This window comes from Gopherus flavomarginatus, chromosome 19, assembly GCF_025201925.1.
Source record: "Gopherus flavomarginatus isolate rGopFla2 chromosome 19, rGopFla2.mat.asm, whole genome shotgun sequence".
Classification (NCBI taxonomy): Eukaryota; Metazoa; Chordata; order Testudines; family Testudinidae; genus Gopherus; species Gopherus flavomarginatus.
The window spans coordinates 18,832,183-18,855,575 of NC_066635.1; the positions used below are offsets into that span (position 1 = coordinate 18,832,183).

A 23,393-nucleotide genomic window follows, 5' to 3' on the forward strand; every position below is an offset into this window, starting at 1 on the left:
AGTTTCACACCGAGATCCCCCACTTACTTCAGTTGAAATTAGTTGGAGCAGCACTTTGGAAAATTTGCTCTGAAGCAGAAAGGTAGATGCAGAAAATGAGCCATGTCAAATATACGCACATCTGATTTTAGCATAACCACCTTCCTTCTTGAAGCATGAACCAATTACTAATATAGTTTTCCTTCTTTGATGGACAGCTATTTTGCTAGTCGTTACTCTTATAAGAAGAGTAATCATTTCAGTGCTTTAGGTAAACTTTGTTTTACCAGTATAGAAAAATATATAATACGAGAGTGATAATTCTGTTAAAGTTAAATTTTACAAATTGACATATGAATCAGAATGTAAGTACATAGTATTTTTTTAACAGACGTACCTGAAAAGTTGCAATGAAAAATTGACATTTGTTTGGTAGAGAACCCACTACTGACAGATCTCTGCATTGAAGCCAAACATGGTAAGTTTATTTTACTTTGTATTACTTTTAAATAAGCTGAAATATTTGAGTATTACCAACTTGCAAGTATTTTCATTTTTATCACAGCTAATCCACTCCTACTCTTTAGGATTCAACCAGAAACCTTCCCATGTGTGTGAAAATACAGTTGGAAAATCTGACAATTGACTGACTCTCTTCAAGTTATCTATTAAAAACGTCAAGAAAAGTTCAGTAAGTTCTCACCTTTGTGGTATCATGTGCATCCAAAATGTCTTCTATGATTTCAGACAAATTCATGCCCAATTCCTTGACAAACGGATTAGAAAATACAGTGTTTAGTACATTACTCCAGAGCTACCCATGTCGAGAGAAGGAAAAGAGTAAACATTTAACTTTCGGTGATTTTTATTAAGTATCTGGGAGTTTAAAATTTGGCGTCTTCATGTCAGCCATATTTTTATATCTAAATAGTTCTTTGTACTATAAGCAGCAGCAGAAATTACAGAAAATAATTTTACTTTTGTTAGAATCAGTATGGGGTAAATTACACAAGATCAACTGCATACATACCTTTCCTCAATTCAGATATTTCAAGAGGCTGTTTTAGTGACATCTGTCTCCAAACAACATTCATACTGTACTTTGAAACCTAAAATTGATTCTTATTTTTCAAAGGCTACTACAGAAAACAATAGGAGGTGACTTAAAACATGACTCACAGGGATCTTATCGGTACGGTTATCTTTCCAGACCTCTAAAAGCGCAACTACCATTTCTTTAAGTTCAGTGCGAGACAAAACTCCATCTCGGTCAACGTCAAAAACCTTAAAGCAAACTGAAGGGGGGGAAAAAGGATTAGTTTTTCATGTTAAAGCTAACTGACAACTATGTTCTAATTAGGGCTACTGCACTTGGTCGCTTCATTGCAGGGCAAAACCCCATGCAAAGTCACAAAAATGTGACTTAACTGACAGTTTTGAACTTCACAATATAATCGGGGGTTGCTTGGTTGTGGTAGTGAGGAAGAGGAGCTCTCTGCTCAACCTGAAATTCAGATTTTCCCAATTCCTTGATATTGATGTAACAGGGCATGGAACAAATGCGTATTCAGAATCTGTAGTCTCCCAGCTTGATGGCAATTTTTAAGTCACACAGATGCTGTCATTTTTTCACCTTCATAGGTACATCACAAAATTCAGAAAACTCATAAGGAGCCAGTTGAATGAGACTGACAATAAGAGCAAACTGGTTCACGCCAATGGTGTGGTTAGGAGTAGTTAAGCACTGCAAATAAATTACCTAGGAAGGCTGTGGAATCTCCATCATTAGGGATTTTTAAGAGGTTAGACAAATACCTGTCAGGGATGATTACAATCGGAAATAAACTAGCATGAGTACAATTTACTGAAAATCTCATAGGAAGTCCAAATGTTTACATCTTCCATTTTTCTCTATATAATGGGATGCAGACTTTAGCACCATGTATGTGCTAATACAGTTTGTATATATGAATAGTTAGCAAAATTAAACTACTAAAATAACTTACTGAATACCAACTTTAAAAAAAAATTCTGAAGAGATTTAAAGCTGGAATGAAGTCATAGAATAACTCACATGAATACATGAAATAATAAATGTTAACCATGTTTAATAAAATAAAGCCTTCATATTTAAACTTAACTCAAGATACAATTTCTAGGTTTTTTCCCTTCCTCTATCTCCTTCTCAAGAACAGATTTAAAAATATGTAAATGAAATAAATTTGATTGACAAGAATTGATCAGATTTTTTAAAATTAGAAGCTTAACGGGCAGTATTTTGCACACTCACATTTTTGCCTTTCTGCCAAGGGTCCCCTGCAACATGCCGACAGCCCACAGGAGATTTCCTTAAAGTCTATGTGATTGTCACGATTTTCATCAAAGGCATTAAACAAACCTACAAACCACAGAAGCATCACCACACACTGAATCTGATCAGACAAACTCACAAACAATATTTAGCACTTACATAATGCTTTACATCTTCAAAGCAAGGTACAAACATTAGCTACAGTAATTAATCCTCAACACCTGTGAAGCAGATAATTAAGCATTATTATGCCCATTTTATAGGATAGGAAAACCAAAAAAAGCATGTTAAGTGACTTACCCATGGCTAGACAGAGACAAGAATACAAAACCTCATGAAATTCCTGGCCAACAGTCTCATTCTTAGACCATGCTCTCTTCCTAATGTTTAATAATTTACACAAGTCTTTCATGCATTTGGTGAATAACTTTAGTTGCCAAGGCTGTCAGGGTAATTTTTTCAAAAGTACTAAAGGGCCAGATTTTTAAAGGAGTTTAGGCACTTCAAGATACAGATAGGCTCCTAGTGGGATTTTCAAAAATGCCTTGGTGCCCAACTCCCACTGATTTTCATCTGAATTAGGCACACGTAGGTGCTTTGGAAAATCCCACTATGCACCTATCTGCATCTTTATGCACCTCAATACCTTTACAAATCTGGCTCTGCATGATTTAGGATTTTCAATGGGCCTTGGGCACCTAAATCCTTAGACACTTTTGAAAATTCTTCTCTCAATAAAATCTTTACCCTCAATGACTGAAGTGTACCATTTACAAAATAGATACAGCAGGTAACAATAATAGTTCAGGTTTCTCCACATCAGTCCCAGCTAACGTGCCCTACTTGAGATACACACCACTTCTAGGACAGAAGAGATAGTTGAGTTGCCATGGTCCATTTAGGGGGCACATTCTAACATGTTTTAAATTGTTTTTACTTTGTTGGGGACTTAAAACAATATAGTCCAGCTGCAGATGTGCCGCTCCTGTATTTAGCCCCTAACGACATTGCCAACAACATGGTCAAATAGTGACAATTGTGGTAGTTTTTGTGATACGGACACCAGTTCAAAAAGAAGTGGAATGAGACCTGACTTATTCACATTAGATGGTTACAACCTTCAGTCACTACCAACCTGGCTAGGACTTGGAAGGACCAACCTAGTTATGAATGGCTCTGTATCCCATTACCAAGCTTCTGAGCCAACTAGTCGCTTTCACCCTCTTTATCTTGAGCTGTTATAAAGAAAGGTCTCTTTAATTGACTGTAGGACAACAACATTTTAACTGAGCACACTGAATATCCGCTTTACAAATTAAATTACTTGGCATTTTTTAAAAATCATTTCCATATTCTTGGCTAAAGAGACAGTAAAATACTTTCTCAAATTAGAGAATTTCAGTAATGACAATAAAGAAATTTCAAGGAATCATAAAGTAACTTACACAGCACAGATCAGAACATTTGCCAGCTTTCCTGATAGTTAAGAGTTATGCATCTCAGAGGAACTACTTCCTCTTGTCATTCTACATTTGTCAACAAGCATTCACAACTGCTTTCTATCCTTTTTTTGAGTATTTGGAATTGAGAGAAATAAATCTTCTCTCAATATAAGCTTCAAAAAATGAATGAAAAATGTGTTCTTCTGAACACTAAGAAAGCAATATTGCATCTGTAGGAGAGCTTGGCTTTTTGGAGTTCTACAAATAAGCACTTTTGAGATGAAATTAGAGAAGAGTACCATAAGCCCCACACCAAAACAGCTTCACAGAATCAATATTTTTATCAGTGTCCCATACCTTCACTCAGAGATGGATGAATGGGAGGGGAAACTAAAGGGCCAAATGTCTCTAAATCAAAACGTCCAGTTCTTGACTGAGCCTTCAAAAGCCAATATCGTTTTTCGAGATCAATGATGTCTGATTCTTCCACTGTATAACAAAAAAAAAAATTAAATCCCTGACAAGCAGAACAAGGTCTTCAAAACAAATACTTAATTTATATCAATACAAAGAAAATGCATACTTAAGATTCTTTACATACTTATAAAGAAACCACTAGAATTATAACGTTCACTTATGAATACATAGAAAAGTTGTTCAAAAATCCTATGTTGTTTGTCTGCAAATGTAGGAATATTTTGGACAGAAACTTTTGCCACTCATACAGGGAGTTAAAAAACAGCACAATGAAAACAGATTATTTCTTTAAAAAGAGAAACAATGAATCATTTTATGCCGGTTTCCTGCACCTACAATTCATAATAACAATGGAGAAACAAGCTAAATTTAGAGTTTCCTCACTTACAGAATTACTGCACATCACCACAGTTACTCCAGAGAGTAAAATCAATTACATTGTGATCTGTCTTGATATCACACATTCAGAGGCACCACAGAAGTGAACTCCTGCCAGGTGCTGAGTCTGCTGAAGTCTCTTGTTCTCTTTGATAAATTCCCTTCCCGCCCCCACTGATGTCTAATTGTACAGAGAGCCTATTTTCTGCCCGCTTGTCCTTAACAGGACATCACACATTTGAACCCTGAAATTGGGCTGTAAAATGAACATTTATTTCAAAGTATAATGAACATCCAAGTACAGGACTTGGCTACTTTATTGAGGCATTCATGTTGGAAAATTGTACATTAAAGCTAGAACAAATTCCTATACCAAATACTGTGAAATTAAAACAGTTAATACAACTATAACTTAAACTTACATTTAGACATTACTATCTTTCTACATTTAATGTTTATTTCCAACTATAAAATGTTTGCCTTTACTTCTTTTCCTTATTTATTGTTGTTATTACAAAGGCACCTGGAGACACAATGAGTAGTGGGGCCCCACTGCCCAAATTCAAATTTGAACTCTTCAGGGCAAGGATTATACTAATTTGAAGACAGGATGCAGTCATGAATATAACAATGAATGGGAAAGAGGTGAAGGAGAAAACAGCCACAAGAATGCGCATTAACATAGGCCAGTGACGTGCACAACTAGATAGTTTCTACCCCCTTTAAAAAAAATTTAAGATAATTGTCAGAGGAATGAGATAAATATGCAAAGTCCCTAACAACCAATTAAATTTTAAAATAGTCAATGGGAAGAGTAAAAGGTTTCCACAAGAAAGCAAGAGTAAAACTCCACATGCGAACAGCAGCCTCTAGAACACTGAAGTCTTAGAGAAATTTCTGTGCTTGAAAAAACAACCTGTTCAAGAAATAATTTTTCCCAAAGCATTTTATCCATATGGTATGAGGATGCATGTCAACAGTGCTTTAGGTTGGTGTGAATTAAGTGTTTCTCAAATATCTATTTAATAACAAAGCTGTCTATATTAAGAAACATCACGTGTGATCTCATTCCCAGATGGTTCTAAGCCCTTAAAACCATGCCAGCTTTTTAATAGGATTTAACTGCAGCTATTTGGTCTGGTTAGACTATAGAAACAAAACAACGCCACAAGGACCAAAAACAGAAGAAAAACAAAAAGAGGCAGTTTTAACATTTCACCTTTGCCTCAACTCCTGGTTTTAGTGGATCAATACAGGCCAATGCGTATTCCAGACATATGAATCTGGTCGGCCTTAATGGCAAAAAAAAGTTAATAGAAGGAAACACTTCCCCAGGCCAACACTGGATTTTGACAGACAACTTACACTGCCCTATGAATGCAATCACCAGCTGCTTTTTGGTTTACATCTAATCATAAGCAGCATATAGATTTGGGAAAATAAATAGTGGAATAAACTTGCAAACTTTAAAAAATAGTTATGGATCACAGCCCAAGGTTCAAGTTGCTAGTTTGTATTTCTTGAACACCACTCATTGGTGCTTTTCGTTACACTGAAAAGAGGTGAACGACACAAGAAATGTAGTTGTTTTAAATTTACCCTGCCAGTTCAGTTCACAAGAGTAACAATCCCATTAAAATGAGCGTGAACACATTTTAACAGCCCAGCAGGCACATCGTGTAATGTAGAGCAAGTTACTCAAAGCTACCTTCAACATTGCACATTTGCAGAAATTATTCAAAAAAGATTACACTTGAAACACAGAGTTTGGACTCCTGTCTTCTTTGGGTAGCCTTCAACAAAATATTTAAATACATTAACGAGAAAAATGTGCACAATGAAACTATTTTGTTTCTACTGTTTCCACTGCACGTTCAATAGAATCACAACATTCCAATCAGAGCAGTTAAAATTATCAGTGCAGGAACCCATCACAATGGCAATGAAAACAGCTATTATATTAGCATTGTCATTACCCACAATAAATACTGCGTTGATGCATCCACTAACAACCAGGCTAGTTATTCACTGCCAAGTAGAGTGACATGTAAAAAGCAAAACAGCAGCATAAATCCTGTAAATTATTTTTAACATTCTTTCACAGGTTTTCATATTCTAGAGTGTAGCAACAACAAATGTAAGGATTTGTTTTTAAACAGGCCTTGATCCTGGACTGCTCTACTTTACAGCAACTTCCCATAGCTGCCTCAAGGCCACTCTGTGACCTGCTGCATACTTTTATGTCTCAGGAAATTCCTTGCAGGGTGAAAAGAAATTTTCCCGGGGTTCTGGCCCCACTCCAGAATCAGAACCATGCTTTTTATCCTTACAACTTCTTTAAGGCTATCGTTGCACACTCACCAGGCTGAAGCCTAGGTTTTTAAAAAGGTAAAAATTAAAAGCAGAAAAATAGGCATTAATCTCACAATTCTGATACTTAAAAGAAAAATTTGTTCAAAAATATGCAATTGCAATATTATCTATGAAGAACATGGAATGGTTCTGTATACATTCAGAAATATAGTAAATACACCTCTACCTCGATATAACGCTGTCCTTGGGAGCCAAAAAATCTTACCACGTTATAGGTGAAACTTGTTCTGATTCACCAGAGTGCGCAGCCCCTTCCCCCGGAGCACGGTTTTACCGCGTTATATCCAAATTTGTGTTATATCGGGTGGCATTATATCGAGGTAGCAGTGTATTTTTAGAACTGGATGGTACTTACCAGCTTTTGAATTTTTGACTATTAAGAATGACAAATTACATTTAGAAACTGAAAATATTTATGCTTTTCCTTTGAGTTCACAAACAGAAAAACTAGACAAAAAAACATTCATTGCTGTAATTTATAGGAACAGAGATTTAACCACCATATAATGAAAATGTGCACATAAAATAAACTTGGTAAAAGGACACATGGAGAGTGCTAACAATTACGCTACGAAAAACGGTTACTAACCTTTCGTAACTGTTTGTCTTTGAGACGTGTTGCTCATGTCCATTCCATGTTAGATGTGTGTGCGCAGCATATGCAGTTGCTGGAGATTTTTCCCCTCAATGGTATCCACTGGGCCAGCTCTAGTGCCCTCTGGAGTTGTGCACTTACATGTTGGTACAGAAGGTGCAACCTTCTCAGTTCCTTCTTGCTGATAACTCCAACAGAGGGGTTAGGGAGGGTGGGGCATAGAATGGACATGAGCAACACTTCATAATTGTTGTTCTTTGAAATAAGTTAGTAACTGTTTTTTCTTCTTCTAGTGCTTGCTCATGTATATTCTACGCTAGGTGACTCACAAGCAGGACCCCTGAAAGTGGGCTTGGAGTTCATGGACAGGCTGACTGCAATACTGCTCTCCCAAAACTGGCATCGTCATGGGCTTTTGGGTGAGTGTGTATTGGGAAGTGAAGGTCTTAACCGATGACCAGGTTGCGGCTCTGCAGATGTCCTGGATTGGTACCTGCACGAGGCATGCTGTTGACAAAGCCTGAGCTCTTGTATAAAGAGCAGTTATGATGGCCGGAGGAAGAACTTTCGCCTGCTCATAGCAAGCCTGGACACAGGTGGTTATCCAGGACGAGATTCTTGGGAATTCTCTCATCCTTTCTACTACTGCTACAAAGAGTTGCTTTCAGAGTAGCAGCTGCGTTAGTCTGTATCCGCAAAAATAACAGGAGTACTCATAGCACCTTAGAGACTAACAGAAGCTTATGTTCAAATACATTTGTTAGTCTCTAAGGTGCCAAAAGTACTCCTGTTCTTTTTACAAAGAGTTGCGTGACCTTGCAGAAGGGCTTAGTTCTCTCAAGGGGAGGGCCCGTCCAACATCCAATGTATGAAGACGATGTTTCTCAGTGGTCTTGTGAGGTTTTAGAAAGAAGACAGGCAGAAAAATGTTGTGGAATTCCACCACCACCTTTGGCAGGAAGGCCAGATGAGGGCGTAGCTGGACCCTGTCACTGTACAAGAACACTGTATAAGGGGGTTCTGACATCAGGGCTTTGATCTCAGAGACCCTTCTGGCCAATGTGATCACCGCCAGGAAGGCGACTTTCCAAGAGAGAAGCAGTACAGAGCATGATGCTAACAGCTCAAAGGGAGGCCCTGTGCGCCTCAACAGAACCAGGTTTAAGTCCCATGGCAGGATTGGTTCATGAACCTGAGGTTAGAGTCTTTCCAGCCCATTGAGAAACCTGACCATCATCTCGTGGGAGAGCACTGATCTGCCCTGCACTGGAGAGTGGGAAGGCTGAGATAGCTGCCAAGTGAACCTTAACAGACGAGAGGCCCTGATGCTCTATGTGGAGCAGGTAGACTGCAGAGAAGATCAGGACGGAGAGAGATTCCATTTGGAGGCCCAGCAAGTGAAAGGCTTCCACTTGGACAGGTAGGTAGCCCTAGTAGAAGGCTTTCTACTACCTAGCAAGACCTGCTGAATGTGATCCAAACAAGCCTGTCCTTCAGGGTTCAATCATGCCACAAGCATGCAGACAGGTGCAGAGAGGCGAGGTTTGGGTGAAATCAAGTCTGGGCAGAGTGGGAGCACAAGTGGAGCTGCCACTGTGAAGTCCAGAAGCATGCCAAACACATGCTGGCATGGTCATGCCAGTGCTATTAGGATAACCATCACCTTGCACTGTGATTTTTTAGGAGGGCCTTGTGAACCAAGGGGATTGGTGGGAAGGTATATAGTAGGTGGTCTGCCCACAAGAGCAGGAAGGCATCACAGAGGGAGTCCAGGCTGTGCTGCACAGCGAACAGAACTCATGGCATTTCCTGTTCTATCTGGTGTCAAACAGGTCCACCTGGGGAGGCCTCCATCTCTGGAAAATGACACTGACAACCTCTGGATGAAGAGACCACTCGCGGTAAGGGAAAGGATCTGCTGAAGCAATCCACCAGTGTGTTTCAGGCTCCCGAGAGATAAATGGAAGGCTCCTCAAGGTAAATGGCGTGTCACACACACAAGTTTCACAGCCAAAGGGCCTCCTAGCACAGAGCTGAAGATCGAGCCCCTCCCTACTTGTTGATCTAAAACACTGATGCAGGACACCTGAGGACTGCACCACTTTGCCTGTGATGTGGGGGAAGGAACATCTGGCAAGCCAAGTGTACCACCCTGAGTTCCCTGATATTTATACGCAGGGAGTGTTCTTCCTGGGACCAGATGCCATGAGCCCTAACACATCAGGGTGGGGAGCTCACTTTGGCAATGTCCGAGACTAAGGTTACCGACGGTTGAAGGGCCGCAAAGGTTACCCCTTCCATTATGGCTCCTGGGTCTCTCCACCAGGTCAGCAAATCATGGACTGGAGACAGGGTCATGAGTATTGAGTCCAGGTAGTGTTTGCTCAGGGAGCAGACTGACACCAGTCACATCTGTATGGGTCTGAGACATGGCCTTGCATACTGCACCACGTAGGTAGATGCTGCCTTGTGACCCAATAGTTTGAGGCATACCCAAGCGATCATTATTGGATGGATGGTGACCTTGGGAAATCAGCTCTGATGTAGCTTGGAAATGGGCTTCTGGGAGGGAGGCTTTGGCCTGGGTTGAACTGAGCACTTCCCTGATGACCTCTTTCTCTGAACCAGGACCAGGGTTGACTTCTGCTCGTTGATCAACAGATCCAGTGCCTGGAAAGCAGCCCATACTGTCCTGACGCTGTGCTGCACCTGAGCCTGCGACCGACTATGATCAGCCAGTCATCGAGGTACGGGTAGACTTGCATGCCTCGACACCTGCAAAAAGCTGCTACCATCGCTATATAGTTTGGGAAGATCTGTAGGATTGCCAATTGGCCAAAGGGAAGAGCAGCAAATTGGTGGAGGCACTGATCCACTACAAAACTGAGAAATCTTCTGTGACCATGGAAGACAGATGGGGAAATAAGCGTTCTTTAAGTCAAGGGCAGCATACCAGTCTCCTGGATCCATACAGGGAATGATGGAGTCCAAGGAGACCATGTGGGACCTCAGTTTCTTGAGATATTTGTTGAGGTGACGCAGGTCCAGGATGAGCTGTAGACCCCCCTCCTTGGCCTTTGCGATTAGGAAATATCGGGAGTAAAACTCCTTCCCTCTCATGTCTCAAGGAACCTCCTCTACAGCCCCCACAGGTAGGTGGGCTGGCACCTCCTGGACAAGAAGCAGCTCATGAGAAGGATCCCTAAAGAGAGTTTGGGAAGGAAGATGAAAGGGAGGGCTGGATGAAAATTGGAGAGTGTAACCGATTGTTACTGTACTCAGTACCCAACAGTCCAATGTTATATATGACCACACTGGACTGAAGGGTGATAGGCGGTCCAAAACAGAAGAGGAAATGGATCTGGAGTCAAGACTGGTATATCATCCTCAGGTGTATCTTCAAAAGGCTTGCCTGGCCCTGCCGGGATATCTAAGAGAGCTCAACTGGAAGGCTCAGGAGGGAGGGAGGGTTGGTGTCCCTTATAAAGCTTCCCTGTTCTTTTCTAGGACTCCTGCTGGGGAGGTGCTGCAAATCTGGGAGGCTGCTGGGGCCTAAAGTGCTTCCTTGAAGCTGGAGATGTATACAGGAGCAAGGAGCCTTGAGGCCATGAAGCTGTGAGTTCATCTGTTCCAAGAACAGGGAGGTATCCTCAAAGAGGTGGTCCTGGACAGACTCTTGCACGTTGTAAGAGAGGCCTAACGACTGAAGTCACGAACAGAGACTGCTGATGCCATAGTCCTGGCTGCTTAGCTGGCCACATCCAGAACTGCAAGTCCTGGTCACAGCCTTGCCCTCCTCTAGGATGGCTGTGAACTCCTGCCTTGTTTCCTGTAGCAGGGAGTCCCTAAATTTGGACGAGTCCCAGAGGTGCAAATCTTACCTCCCCAGCAGGGCCTGCTGTTTGGTGATACAGAACTGGAGACTGCCCGTCGAATAAACCTTACATTCAAACAGGTCCAGGCTCTTGGTCTATTTTTTGGTGGATAGCACTCAACAATCTGTCTGTCCCACTCATTCACTGCCGACACCACGAGGGGCTGCGAGTAAAGGTACTCAAACCCATTGGCTGGAAAATAGTATTTCTTCGCATCCTTTTTGAGGTGGGGGACAGAGAAGGAGGAGTCTGCCACAGTGATCTGACAGGGCCCTCGCTACCTTGTTAATAGGCAAGGCCACTATGGAAGAAGCAGCTGCAGCCAGGACGTCTACTAGGCTGTGTGCTAACTCCTGAAACTCAACTTCCAGGCCTAAGTTCACAGCGACCCTTTTCAGGAGTTGCTACAGCAAGACGGGTTGGTCCAACAGCTGACATGGGTGGTAAGAAGGAACTGAGAGGGCACGGGGCTGACGACACCCTTTATACCAGCACGCAACTCCAGAGGGTACTAGAGCCAGCCCAATGGATACCACTGAAAGAAAAATCTCTGGCAATTGTGCATGTAGCATGCACACACCTAACATGGAATGGAAATGAACAAGAGACTTGAAGAAAGTTAACTTTAAGGCCTAACAAAACTATGGTTAGTTTTTAAACCAAAATACACTCAGTATGTAATAAGTGCACATTTTTTATGATCTAGGATTGTTTTCCCATCACTCTGGTAGTAAAGTGCACTAAGGACCCTATCCATCAAGATATGGGAACTGAGGGTACTCAGCAGCTGGCATAATAAAGAAAGACAGACGCGTAGAACAGGAAAGCACAACAGGCAACTCTTCCATTTTTAGAATTCAGCTGTTCACGCATGCAAGGCTGACCAATTCCTACTAACACCTTATTCTCCACAAGCAACATGTACCATTGTGCTACCTCCAATTTCCTTTCCCTAAAATTCACGTCTGTTACGAGTCTGTGACCCCTTCCTAAGTACCTCCCTATTGTATAGTCAGAGCTGACATTCTATCATGTTAATTTTTTTTTTACTGTAAAAATATCTAGGGTTTATAGAAATTAAATACAATATTTCAGTGATTCTGTAACAAGCTACCTCAACAACAACAACAACAAAGAAGCACAATTCCAATAAATGAGTTACTTGATGAAGAGTTAAAAAATGTTAATTCCAAAACTACAAGGTATCACCTCATAAGCTAGACATGTGGTTCATTAGGGTGAGGAGTCAAAGACGAACATAAGTTTGAAATTTAATGTTGTTCAATTCAGACAGACAATCATAGGAGAGTCAGCTTCCAATATAGAAAATGGGAAATGCATATCTATATTCCACTGCAGTCCATGAAATGTATCCAGAGAAGTAAAAACAGTCGACAACCTGGAATAAGAGGATTTGTCTCAAACAAAACCCAAAATCTTTGTGGATGTTAAACCACAAAATTAATACAAGATGATTTGACAGAAGAGACCTACAATTTATTTGCTTAAAACAATCACTTTGAAGCTTAGTTTAAAAGCAAATACCTTCGTTTAATGTAGGTTTATCCTTTCCCTTTTAAAACATTAATAAAAACTTTGTGTTGCACAAAAATTAAGCTCTCTGGAAAGAGCAAGAACATCACACTCAAACCTCTCAGATTGTTTCCAGAGCACATTGTGAAAGCATTTTGCATCCTGGGTAGGAGCATGCAAAATGGCCGCACCTAATGCCTAGAAGAAAAACAGGATGTTCTGCATGCCTGCTGTATGGCAACAACCTAAATGTCCTTCCAGCTCAGAGGTGTTTCATAGAAGAGTGGGTTTCTCTCTTCCAGGATGAGAGATTTAGGTGTGCCTGTAAGTACAAGTTATTTGCCCTGTAATTTGCCAGTGAAAATTCTAGGCACATTTCCTTCTTTTTATCCTCCATATCACCTGAGTATATACACAAACATACAGAAGAAGGTGATTCTAGTTATGAATCAAGAGACAAAAAAATAGGTAAACTACATGTTTTAAGACAATTATAGCTGCAAGTAGTCTTCTTAGTTTCCCTAGAATACTCAACAGTGATGGAACAAAGAATTCAGATCTGAGGCATTCTAAAGAAAGACATTATTGGATTGTCAGGCAGCTAACTCACCAAGACACAGGTCTAAGATTATTAGAGATCAAACAGACAAGGAGAATCTGTCAGGAGGAGAGAAGAGACAGCTGAGGGAAGGTGCATTTTTCTTACAGGTTTAAATGTGCTGGTGTATTGAGAAGAGGTCTCAGAAAGTGTCCTGTAAGGAGTGGAGTATTAAATTCTTCTGTTTCTTGTAGCTTCAAAACCCAAAAGTAGACGTTTGAGAGAAAAACAGGTTAGAAGAAATGGGCTACCCCGTGTGAGACAGTTGTGAGCAAGTGTAGAAAACTGAAGAATAACATCAATTTCTCTGTATCGGGGGTAGCAGTGTGAGTCTGTATCCACAAAACCAACAAGGAGTTCAGTGGCACCTTAAAGACTAACAGATTTATTTGGGCATAAGCTTTCATGGGAAAAAAACGCACTTCTTTTCTGATTATTATTTAGATAATGTGAAAGACAAGTTTGTGCTTTCTATGAACATTTTTCTGCATATATGTTGACCCTAGTTTTCTTTGATTGCTAGAAGTCACGCAAACACTATTTACTTAAGGAACTAAAAACAGCATATAGATTAGTTCCTTTTCTTTTAACCTACCCTTATTTAGAAATAAGGAACTATAAAAAGGATATATAAGCCAGCCAGTTTTGATGCATGATCTAATGGGTGGCTGGTAACACTTGACAATTACATAAGAAAGGATCAGGGAGTTAACACAATGTCTAAACATCTACCATCTAAGAGTAGGCAATGGCAGCATAAACAGGCTTATTGAGGCATCTGCAACATTTATGTTAAATTAGGGACTATTGGGTAAATTGACTGACAAGATACAAAAATAAAGGAAACTTAAAATGGCTTGTGTTTCACAAAAAAAACATGTTTGGCATACTTGGTTTCTTCAGAGTTATCTTAATTGCTTGTGCCAATTTAACCTTGGAAAAGAATGATTACCAACTAATGTTTTATCTGCATTTTTGTCAAGCAGTGCTTTGAACAGCAAGGTCATTGAAAAAATTGCTTTCAAACTGTCATCTTTAAAAGGATTACTAAAAAAATGAATATGAAATCTGCTACACAGGTAACACGAGCCAGACCGGTCCATTGTATAGATTAGACTTACACACATTACATATTTTAGAAACCAAAAATAAGACAAAGTAGAACATTCTTCATTTACAAAATAACCATGCTTTGTAGAATTCTCCATCAATTTCACTTATATAAAACTGAAGGATTATTGATTACAATACATGTGGACATGTAGTCTGAACGGGTCAGAGATTAGACCGTCCAAAATTCTTCAATTAACTTCTACGCATATAACCTTATAAACCCAACTGCAATGAACAGGATATATTCCTTATCATATATTTTACTTTATGTTGAAATCTCATGTTATTTTTTTTTTAAACTTAATGTCTCCCTTGTCCTTTTTTTTTTTTAAACCCAGTGCCCAGTTTAAAAACCACTTTTTACAACTGTTAAGCACTTATCCTCTGAAGACACGGCCTCCCTTCAAGGAATCTCAAGTAAAGCACCCAAAAACTGGGCATCAAAATCACTAGTAACCTCTGAAGATGCAGGCCTCAATATTTGTAGTCCTCTGTCATTAATTCTGAGTTATCTACTTTTTGTGGTTTTAATCCTTAGCATTGTTTCATATCCACGATTTATTTTCTGCAACTTGCAGTACGGCATCATTGTATTGTTTTTTGTAATTGAAAATAATGAACACAGTAAAAGATTTTGCACAACATCTGAAATATCAGTGTCTCCTAAATAACTGTCAGATGGCTAAAGAATTTTACATCTTGGTTCTCCAAATACAAAATACTATCATTCAGGTCAATAGGAATCTTTCCATTGACTTTAATGGGCGTTGAATCAGGCCTTAAAAGAGTTGGGCTACCAAATTAACAATGTTGTAATGATGAAACAGACAGGAATTTATTTTCTATATACAAGGAACACACAATATAGCAACAGCCTTGAATGAAAATATAGATGCAAAATTTCTGGGCACAGCAAACATACAACACGCTGTATATTTCTTAACTTTTTTGTGTAAGTATACACTTCAGAAACGTTTGGTGATTCTAGCCTAATATGCCAAGATACACATCTATTACACACTGAGATTTAATACAGTAGGTTGGTAGCCTAGGTCAAATAGCATGTATATATATTTTTCAAGTATGAGACATTTATATCTGGGTGGAGACACCACTAGACTAGATCCTATATAAATATATAATAAATGGTAGTACCTGCCCCAAAGAGCTTTTGGTATCAGAGTCCCAAAGTGTGTGTTCTCAGTTCATTATGTTAGATACTAACCTAAACTACTAACGTCATCTAAATTCTTAGGTGAGGAATACATTTAAAGCATGGTAAGGATAAAAAAGGATAGTCATTGTTTTTGCACAAAGTGATAGTACATTGATAGTTTAAGACAAAAGAATTTGGAGCTGTAATGTTTTTTATTTCTTTGGCTAATTTTAAAAATGAACATGTTTTAGACCTGTAAAATACTTTAAAGGGCAAGTTACTTTTTAACAGCAGTTCAACAACTACAATCAGAGCCATGTTAAAAATGTCAAGTGTGCATCAATTTACAGCCTTCGAAGAGTATGAACTACTCAGAGCTGATATAAGCTTAATAAGTCAAGGCCCTTGCCACCCTTTATCTGTTTTTCAAAATATGAAATTTCTTGCACTTACAGTAGTAATACAATCATTTCTTTACAATACATATAATTAGAAGAAAGATTAACAATATTTTCTGCAGAAATATGGTACCTGTGGAGCTGTCAATCTACTACACACAGTGAAATACTTTGAAACTTACTCACATTAATGCACAGAAAAAAACTAAGACCGTATTAATATAGTTTTGTACCTGCTTCTTAAATATTGTATACAAGTACACTAATGTTACGAGTATTTCAACACATCTCTAAAAATCAATTAATTTTTACCCACCTAAAGGTACAATTCTCTCTGGTTCACAACAATAGAAGCATACCATATTCCCAACATTTTAACTAATGCTCGTCTTGTGTTACTGTTCACCATAATATTCTTCAAGTAAAACCCAGCTCTCATCCACATAAACAGCTCTTCAGCTCCAAATAGCTGGGCTGCTACCCAAACAGCGGATGACTGAACAAAAGTATTTTTGTACAAACGCAGTTGTTTGTCACTTTCAAATTAACAGAAGATTCTAGGGCCTCCGGCAGAGAGAGCGGCTTAAAGTGACATACAATGACCCAGCAGCTAAGAGGATAACAAGGTGGTGAGATGAAGATTAAACCACGTTAGGGTTTTTTCAGGTTGGCCTAAAGCTTGCTAAAATATCCTTTCCTTTTCATTATCAAGCAGAACAAGATGTAGATGCAAGGGAATATATTTCCTGTTTTATTCAGGTTCTTACACTGTGCCAGTCATCTTAATATCTAAGCACCTATGTTGTAGACGCAAGTGCATATCAATGTTAAGAGGAACAGAAATGCTCTAACTTCATGACAAACATGTGCTGACTAAGAATTTCAGGCATATGGCTAAATTCACAATGCTGGTTCACACCAGAGTATGGTTGTTTTCACATTTACAGTGCTAAATATGTATATCAAGGAAACTTCAAAAGGATACTGTTTATAAATTATGAGTATCATACAGAGATACTGCTGTTACAAATGTGGTTATAATGATCAAAGAATAGTGTATATAAGTCTAGCTCAAGACAGCCTTTTAATGAGGGTGAAGCTGATTGATCATCTCATTTTCCTTTCCTGTTACAGGCCCATATTCTAATATATCTTTGCATAAAAGTGTACAGGATTTTAAACCCACTCTTTCCAGAAACAGTGTCCTTCACCAAACAGTGTTTCAAACATATGCTCTCTTTTACCACCCATTTGTGTTTCAGTCATACGGTTAGCTCTGCAGTTCATCTAAGGCTTCTCTTGTATATGAGTTAAATTAAACCAAATTTTGGGCAGACAGGATTGCTGAGACATTTCACAGAGTCAAGAGAGGATCTCTAATCATTCACTGGAAACTAGTGACTTTCAACATCAGACTCACCTGCTCTTATTTGTTCAGATATCACACGCAGCAGTACATGTAACAATGACTCTCTAAATCAGGAGAGACGCTGTACATTCTACATTTGAATTTCAGTCGTCCAAACATTTTTGCTTATGCATAGTGACAATGGTCCGGTGGTGTGCAACACTTCACTTGAATTAAAGTACATGTTCTAGTGTATTGCTGAAGAGAGACACGATTATTCATGAGTTTAAATTTAGGCACATGTGTAAATGCATTACTGAACCGAACCAAGGACTATATAACTAAACTGACTGGATTACCTCAGAATTTTTTCCTGCTCGAGTCAATATATTTATATATAAATATTCCAAACATACTGAAGTCTCATCAATCATGTACTGTAAGCCCATACCAAACAAACAATAACCACACCTTTGTAGAACCAATGTGAATGAAATTGTTTTTAGTTAGTCACTGTACCATTGTAACTTCTGTTCACCATTTCATTACACTTGCCATTTTGCCTACATTGTAACATTGTAACTTCTGTGCAATATTGTAACTCAAAACCCATTTTAAAATGCTGACTCCATTTTGTAGAAGGCTTGTGCTGCAGCCCCCATTTTTGCAAGCCATACTGTAATTTTATTAGTCTAGTTGAGATGTGTGAATGAGGTATGCATGGGTGATAGAATCAACTTCCAGCACCAGCCCGTCCTGATGAGATAAAGTTCAAATACCAACGGCTGAAGAACTAGATAACAGCCCTAACTCAAGCAAGAAGCATCCACCCTAAAAAGAAACAACAGAAGGAAGATCAAAGCCAGGTCCCAGGCTGACAGTCACGCCTGCAATTGACGGGTGATCAAGCAAACCCAGAGGCGGCGTGACACAGCGAGACCTAGGAACTTTGAATCCAAACTAAACTCCTATAAAAAGGGAAGGGTGAGATGAGAGACTTTGGGTAACGTTCTGCTACCAACGTCAAGGAGCATCGGTGCGCGCCCGACAGAGACCCGGCTCCTCCTCGTGCTCAGCTTTCCTGGCCAGTTAGCTGCCACGAGCTCCAATCCCAAGCTGCGAACTCAAACTGCAATCAGGACTGGTAACTATCCAGCAGCTGCAGAACATTTTGGTGTGTGAGTGTATGTGTATAAGCATTAAGGTATTTGCTAATAGTTACGGATTAATAATAAATGTGGCATCTTTGTCTTATCCCCTAAAACGATCCTGTCTAAGTTTGTGGGACAACACCTTACATTTAGAGACATCTTGAAAACACCCCCAAACTGACTTAAAAAGATCTAAATGCATTTACAGGGATAACCCATCCTCTAAAAAAGAGTAATTATTGCCATTCTGCCTAGCCACAGTAAAACAGAAGCACCCAGTGCACTTGTAGGTGCTAGAAAAAGAAAAAGAAAAAAAAAAGTAAAGGAACAAGGAGAGGAGGAAAAGTAGAAAACAATTTATTTAACTGTAACTAAAGGAAGAATTTTAGGCATTCATAATCCTTGTACAAACACAGAGGGCTAAAACACTGGAGTGAAAAGCAAAGCGGTATTAAATGGCATACTGTTATATTAATGCATCTGACGAAGTGGGTATTCACCCACGAAAGCTTATGCTGCAATACTTCTGTTAGGCTATAAGGTGCCACGGGACTCTTGGTCACTTTTCACAGATCCAGACTAACACGGCTACCCCTCTGATACTTGTTATATTAATAGCAAGTTGACCAGTATGTAAACGTTAGAACTTCAGTGATAAGGCCCTATACTGAGAACAGCTAACGAAAGTTCCCCTTTAGACCAAGTGGTAGGTGCCTATGCTTTTGGAGCAGGAGGATCTCTGTTCTAACCCTGCTGCCTGAGGAAAGGCTGAACAGTCTAGGTATGTCACCTAGTGAAGTCTCATGTGGCTAAGAATGCTGTTAGTGAAATACTGTATTTGGTTGTTGGAGTGCCATACAATGTTAGAAACTTCATTTGCAATGATTAATTATTTGCAATGATTTGGGGGTATTACATTCTCTTCCCACCAAGCACTTGGCCAGCATTACAAACTCTGAATTTTCTTCTGTTTTGGAGTGCAGAATAAGTTATTATATACTTCCTGATTCTTAACACTGCTTTGAAGACTATGGAATGTAAGCAGTGTTTTAAATATAAAACCATACATTATTAAAGAGAGATACGCAATAATGTTAAACAAAGAAATGCCAATTAAGAGACCTGTTGACACTGCACTTAAGCTCCACTCCTGATTTATGGTCTCGCTGAAACTCCTTGACAGGATTATAGTCTTGCTTATATGCTTATTACTCTTACATTCACTATTCAATAAAATCATGTTAAAAATCAAGAGGTATGGAATTCACAGTCTTATACTCCACAACTGAGAGACATATAAAGTTTGTTCACTAGGAGAGTTATATTCCTCAAACCACTGTAAGACAAATAATATTTCCCTCTCACACACACACACGGCTAAAAGTTTCTCTCCTTCTCATCCCAAAACATCTTTTAAACCCTATAAAATTAAATCACAAAATTACTCTGGTAGCTTTCGACAGAAATAACTACCATTGTAGAATATTTATGATTTAGGTGAAATGGAACAAAATTTGATTAAAAATGGCAAGTGTGTGCAACTTACCGTGATTTCAAAATTTCATTTACAATTGTGCTGAGAAATGTAATTAAACTCATCTGCATTCAAACATAAATGTTATTTACAAGTGAAAAATTATAATTCTTTTTATGTTTCCTTGATATCGTGGCTCATTAAACAAATCTAAATGGAGTCACTGATGCTTTATAATAAACACTTGCTGTATGTTTCTAAATCAATGTTAATAACTTCCATTATTTTTATCACAGCAATTTTTCATGTCCGTGCCACATTATTCAGGAAGTTTAATGGAAAATAAGAGGGGAGAATGGTTGGAGCCTGTTTAAACTATGCAGTTGCAAAGGGCATCCTATGAAATAACAGCTGGGTGTTCGCATCCAGGAAATAGACTAGTAAACCTTGGTTATAAAGTTTCACAGATTACATTAAAACAGAACTGAAAATAAGCAACTTTGCATTATACTTCGCTAACAGTATTTACTTTTGTTTTTTTAAATATCTTTTCAAGTGCCTTGTTCTCTCGAAAGGCAAATATCCAAGCAAAAAGCACCGAAGTCAGTCTTTACTCACAGGAAAAAAAACCTCACAGCAGCACTCACTTTATGAGGGCAATTGAATTAAGAACACATGGTTAAAATAATCTCTACTAAAGAATAATGAAGTTGGGTTACATTCTGTGCATATCAGAACACAAAAAATATTCATGCTCTGATACAATCATCTCCAAACTAGTCAACCCTTTTATATTTTCATTGCTGCTGAATTTGTATTGTGTAAATCACACAATGACATTTCTTTTGACCTTTGGGACCACTAGGGAAATCATCAACAGCATCATAGAAAAGAAATAGTGCACAATAGTCAGCGGAAGGCAGAAGAGTTTACCATTTTCTGGTTGCAAGTATCAGAGGGGTAGCCGTGTTAGTCTGGATCTGTAAAAGCAGCAAAGAATCCTAACAGACGAATCCTGTGGCACCTTATAGACTAACAGAGCACTTCAACCTCCCTGGCCACACTATAGCAGACCTTAAGGTGGCCATCCTGCAGCAAAAAAACTTCAGGACCAGACTTCAAAGAGAAACTGCTGAGCTTCAGTTCATCTGCAAATTTGACACCATCAGCTCAGGATTGAACAAAGACTGTGAATGGCTTGCCAACTACAGAACCAGTTTCTCCTCTCTTGGTTTTCACACCTCAACTGCTAGAACAGGGCCTCATCCTCCCTGATTGAACTGACCTCGTTATCTCTAGCTTGCTTGCTAGCATATATATACCTGCCCCTGGATATTTCCACCACATGCATCTGAAGAAGTGGGTATTCACCCACGAAAGCTCATGCTCCAAAACGTCTGTTAGTCTATAAGGTGCCACAGGATTCTTTGCTGCATTTTCTGGTTGTCATCAGCATGTTCTAGTCAATTTTCCACATTCCAATATTTGATGTGATATTTACAGCCCTGGCACTTTTTCTCATCCTCATCTGCTATATTTAATAGGTAAATAATTGACAAAGTTTGTATTTCAATTTTATCCTGAAACTACAACCTATTCTTAGTAATTCTGTGGGTTTACTAGATTAAGTTAATTACAGCTTAACTTCTTTGCTACACAGCTGTGTATTCCACAGTTTGAGTCAATTCTATATAGTCAAAGCCATATATAGGATTTTAAGCTACAAGATTCATTGCTCAAATCCTACATGTGGCTGAATATTTAAGAAAGCATCACCTAATGTACTTTTTAAATACATGTTTTTGGGAGGGTTTTTTTTGTTTCTTTTAATCCTAACAAAGGAAATACAATTTCTTATGAGGTTATATTGCTGAGCAAATGGCCCATCAAAAATTGGACATCAAAGAACTGGCAATACTTTCAACTATCTAGAACAGGGGTAGGCAACCTATGGCACATGTGCCGAAGGCCGCACGCAAGCTGATTTCCAGTGGCGCACTCACTGCCCAGGTCCTGGCCGCCAGCCCAGGAGGCTCTGCATTTTAAATTAATTTTAAATGAAGCTTCTTAAACATTTTAAAAACCTTATTTACCTTACATACAACAATAGTTTAGTTATATGTTATAGACTTATAGGAGGAGACCTTCTAAAAATGTTAATATGTATGACTGGCACGCAAAACCTCAAATTAGAGTGAATAAATGAAGACTCGGAAGACCACTTCTGAAAAGTTGCTGACCCCTGATCTAGAAACTACTAGTTGGGTGAGTTGTGAGAGAAATGGTTCAGTTTCATGACACTACCTGCTTCCTGCTGAAACACCCAGTAAAGGTTCTAAATTTCACAACAAATAAATATTTGATGATGCTTCAAAATTCTGCTTCCTTTACCAGTGAAACTTGTAGCTACAACTAACAGCACAAGCTAGTATAGCCAACAAAGCCTGAAAATTCCTAAAGAAAACTGAAGTCAAGGCTCAAGTTTCTCCTGGGATACTTTCTGCAACGCTCGTCTGTTAATATAAAAAAATCTGTGGCAGTTAAACAAACAGATTAAAATTTTACCAATGTTAATTCTTCTGTTTTCAATAGGCAGATAAGCTGGTTTCAAGGTTAACACTCTGTGAAGACAATTACTGTGCCAAAGCACAATCAATTAAATCTAGCCAAAAAAGTCAACATTTTTGAGAAGCGGGGTTTTTTGTTTTGTTTTTTGGTTTGGTTTTTTTGCGGGGGGGGGGGGGGGGGGGGCGGGGGCAATATCTGCAAAGGTGCAACTGGAAAGCCGGAATTGAGATTGTATAGCTGAACACCTAAGACACCTGAAAGGTATCACTTGAACGTGAAGAGACAATAGCCATTAAATGGAAAACAGAGACTATTGCACTTCCTCCAGAAGTACAACCAACCAAACTAGACATAACCATGTTGAAATGCTAATATAACCTCACTCTAGTACGATAAACCTTCACAATCAAAGGAGTTCAACAGCCTATAAATAGAGCGATACTTGTGACACATGGATTTGATAGAGGCCAGCAAAGTAATTGTTAAAAGTTGTGATTTTGATAGACAATGGTGAGCACGCACATACACACACACAGCCAAAAGAACTTTAGTACAACCAAATGCAAGGTGAGCTTATCTAGACAAACTTTTTAAAAAAAGAGAGTCAGCCTACTTATGCTACGT

General features: G+C 39.0%; 1 protein-coding gene across 1 annotated transcript in view; it reads right to left on the minus strand.

The window, feature by feature from the left end:
- The window catches only part of USP32 (ubiquitin specific peptidase 32), a 127,996-nt gene that overhangs the window by 42,366 nt on the left and 62,237 nt on the right, over positions 1 to 23,393 (minus strand). Inside the window, exons 6-9 of the mRNA XM_050929690.1 lie at positions 4,090 to 4,221; positions 2,270 to 2,377; positions 1,159 to 1,274; positions 683 to 745 (exon numbers count right to left, since the gene is read on the minus strand). Coding sequence (XP_050785647.1) covers positions 683 to 745; positions 1,159 to 1,274; positions 2,270 to 2,377; positions 4,090 to 4,221 — 419 coding nt within the window. The remainder of the gene's footprint in view (positions 1 to 682; positions 746 to 1,158; positions 1,275 to 2,269; positions 2,378 to 4,089; positions 4,222 to 23,393) is intronic.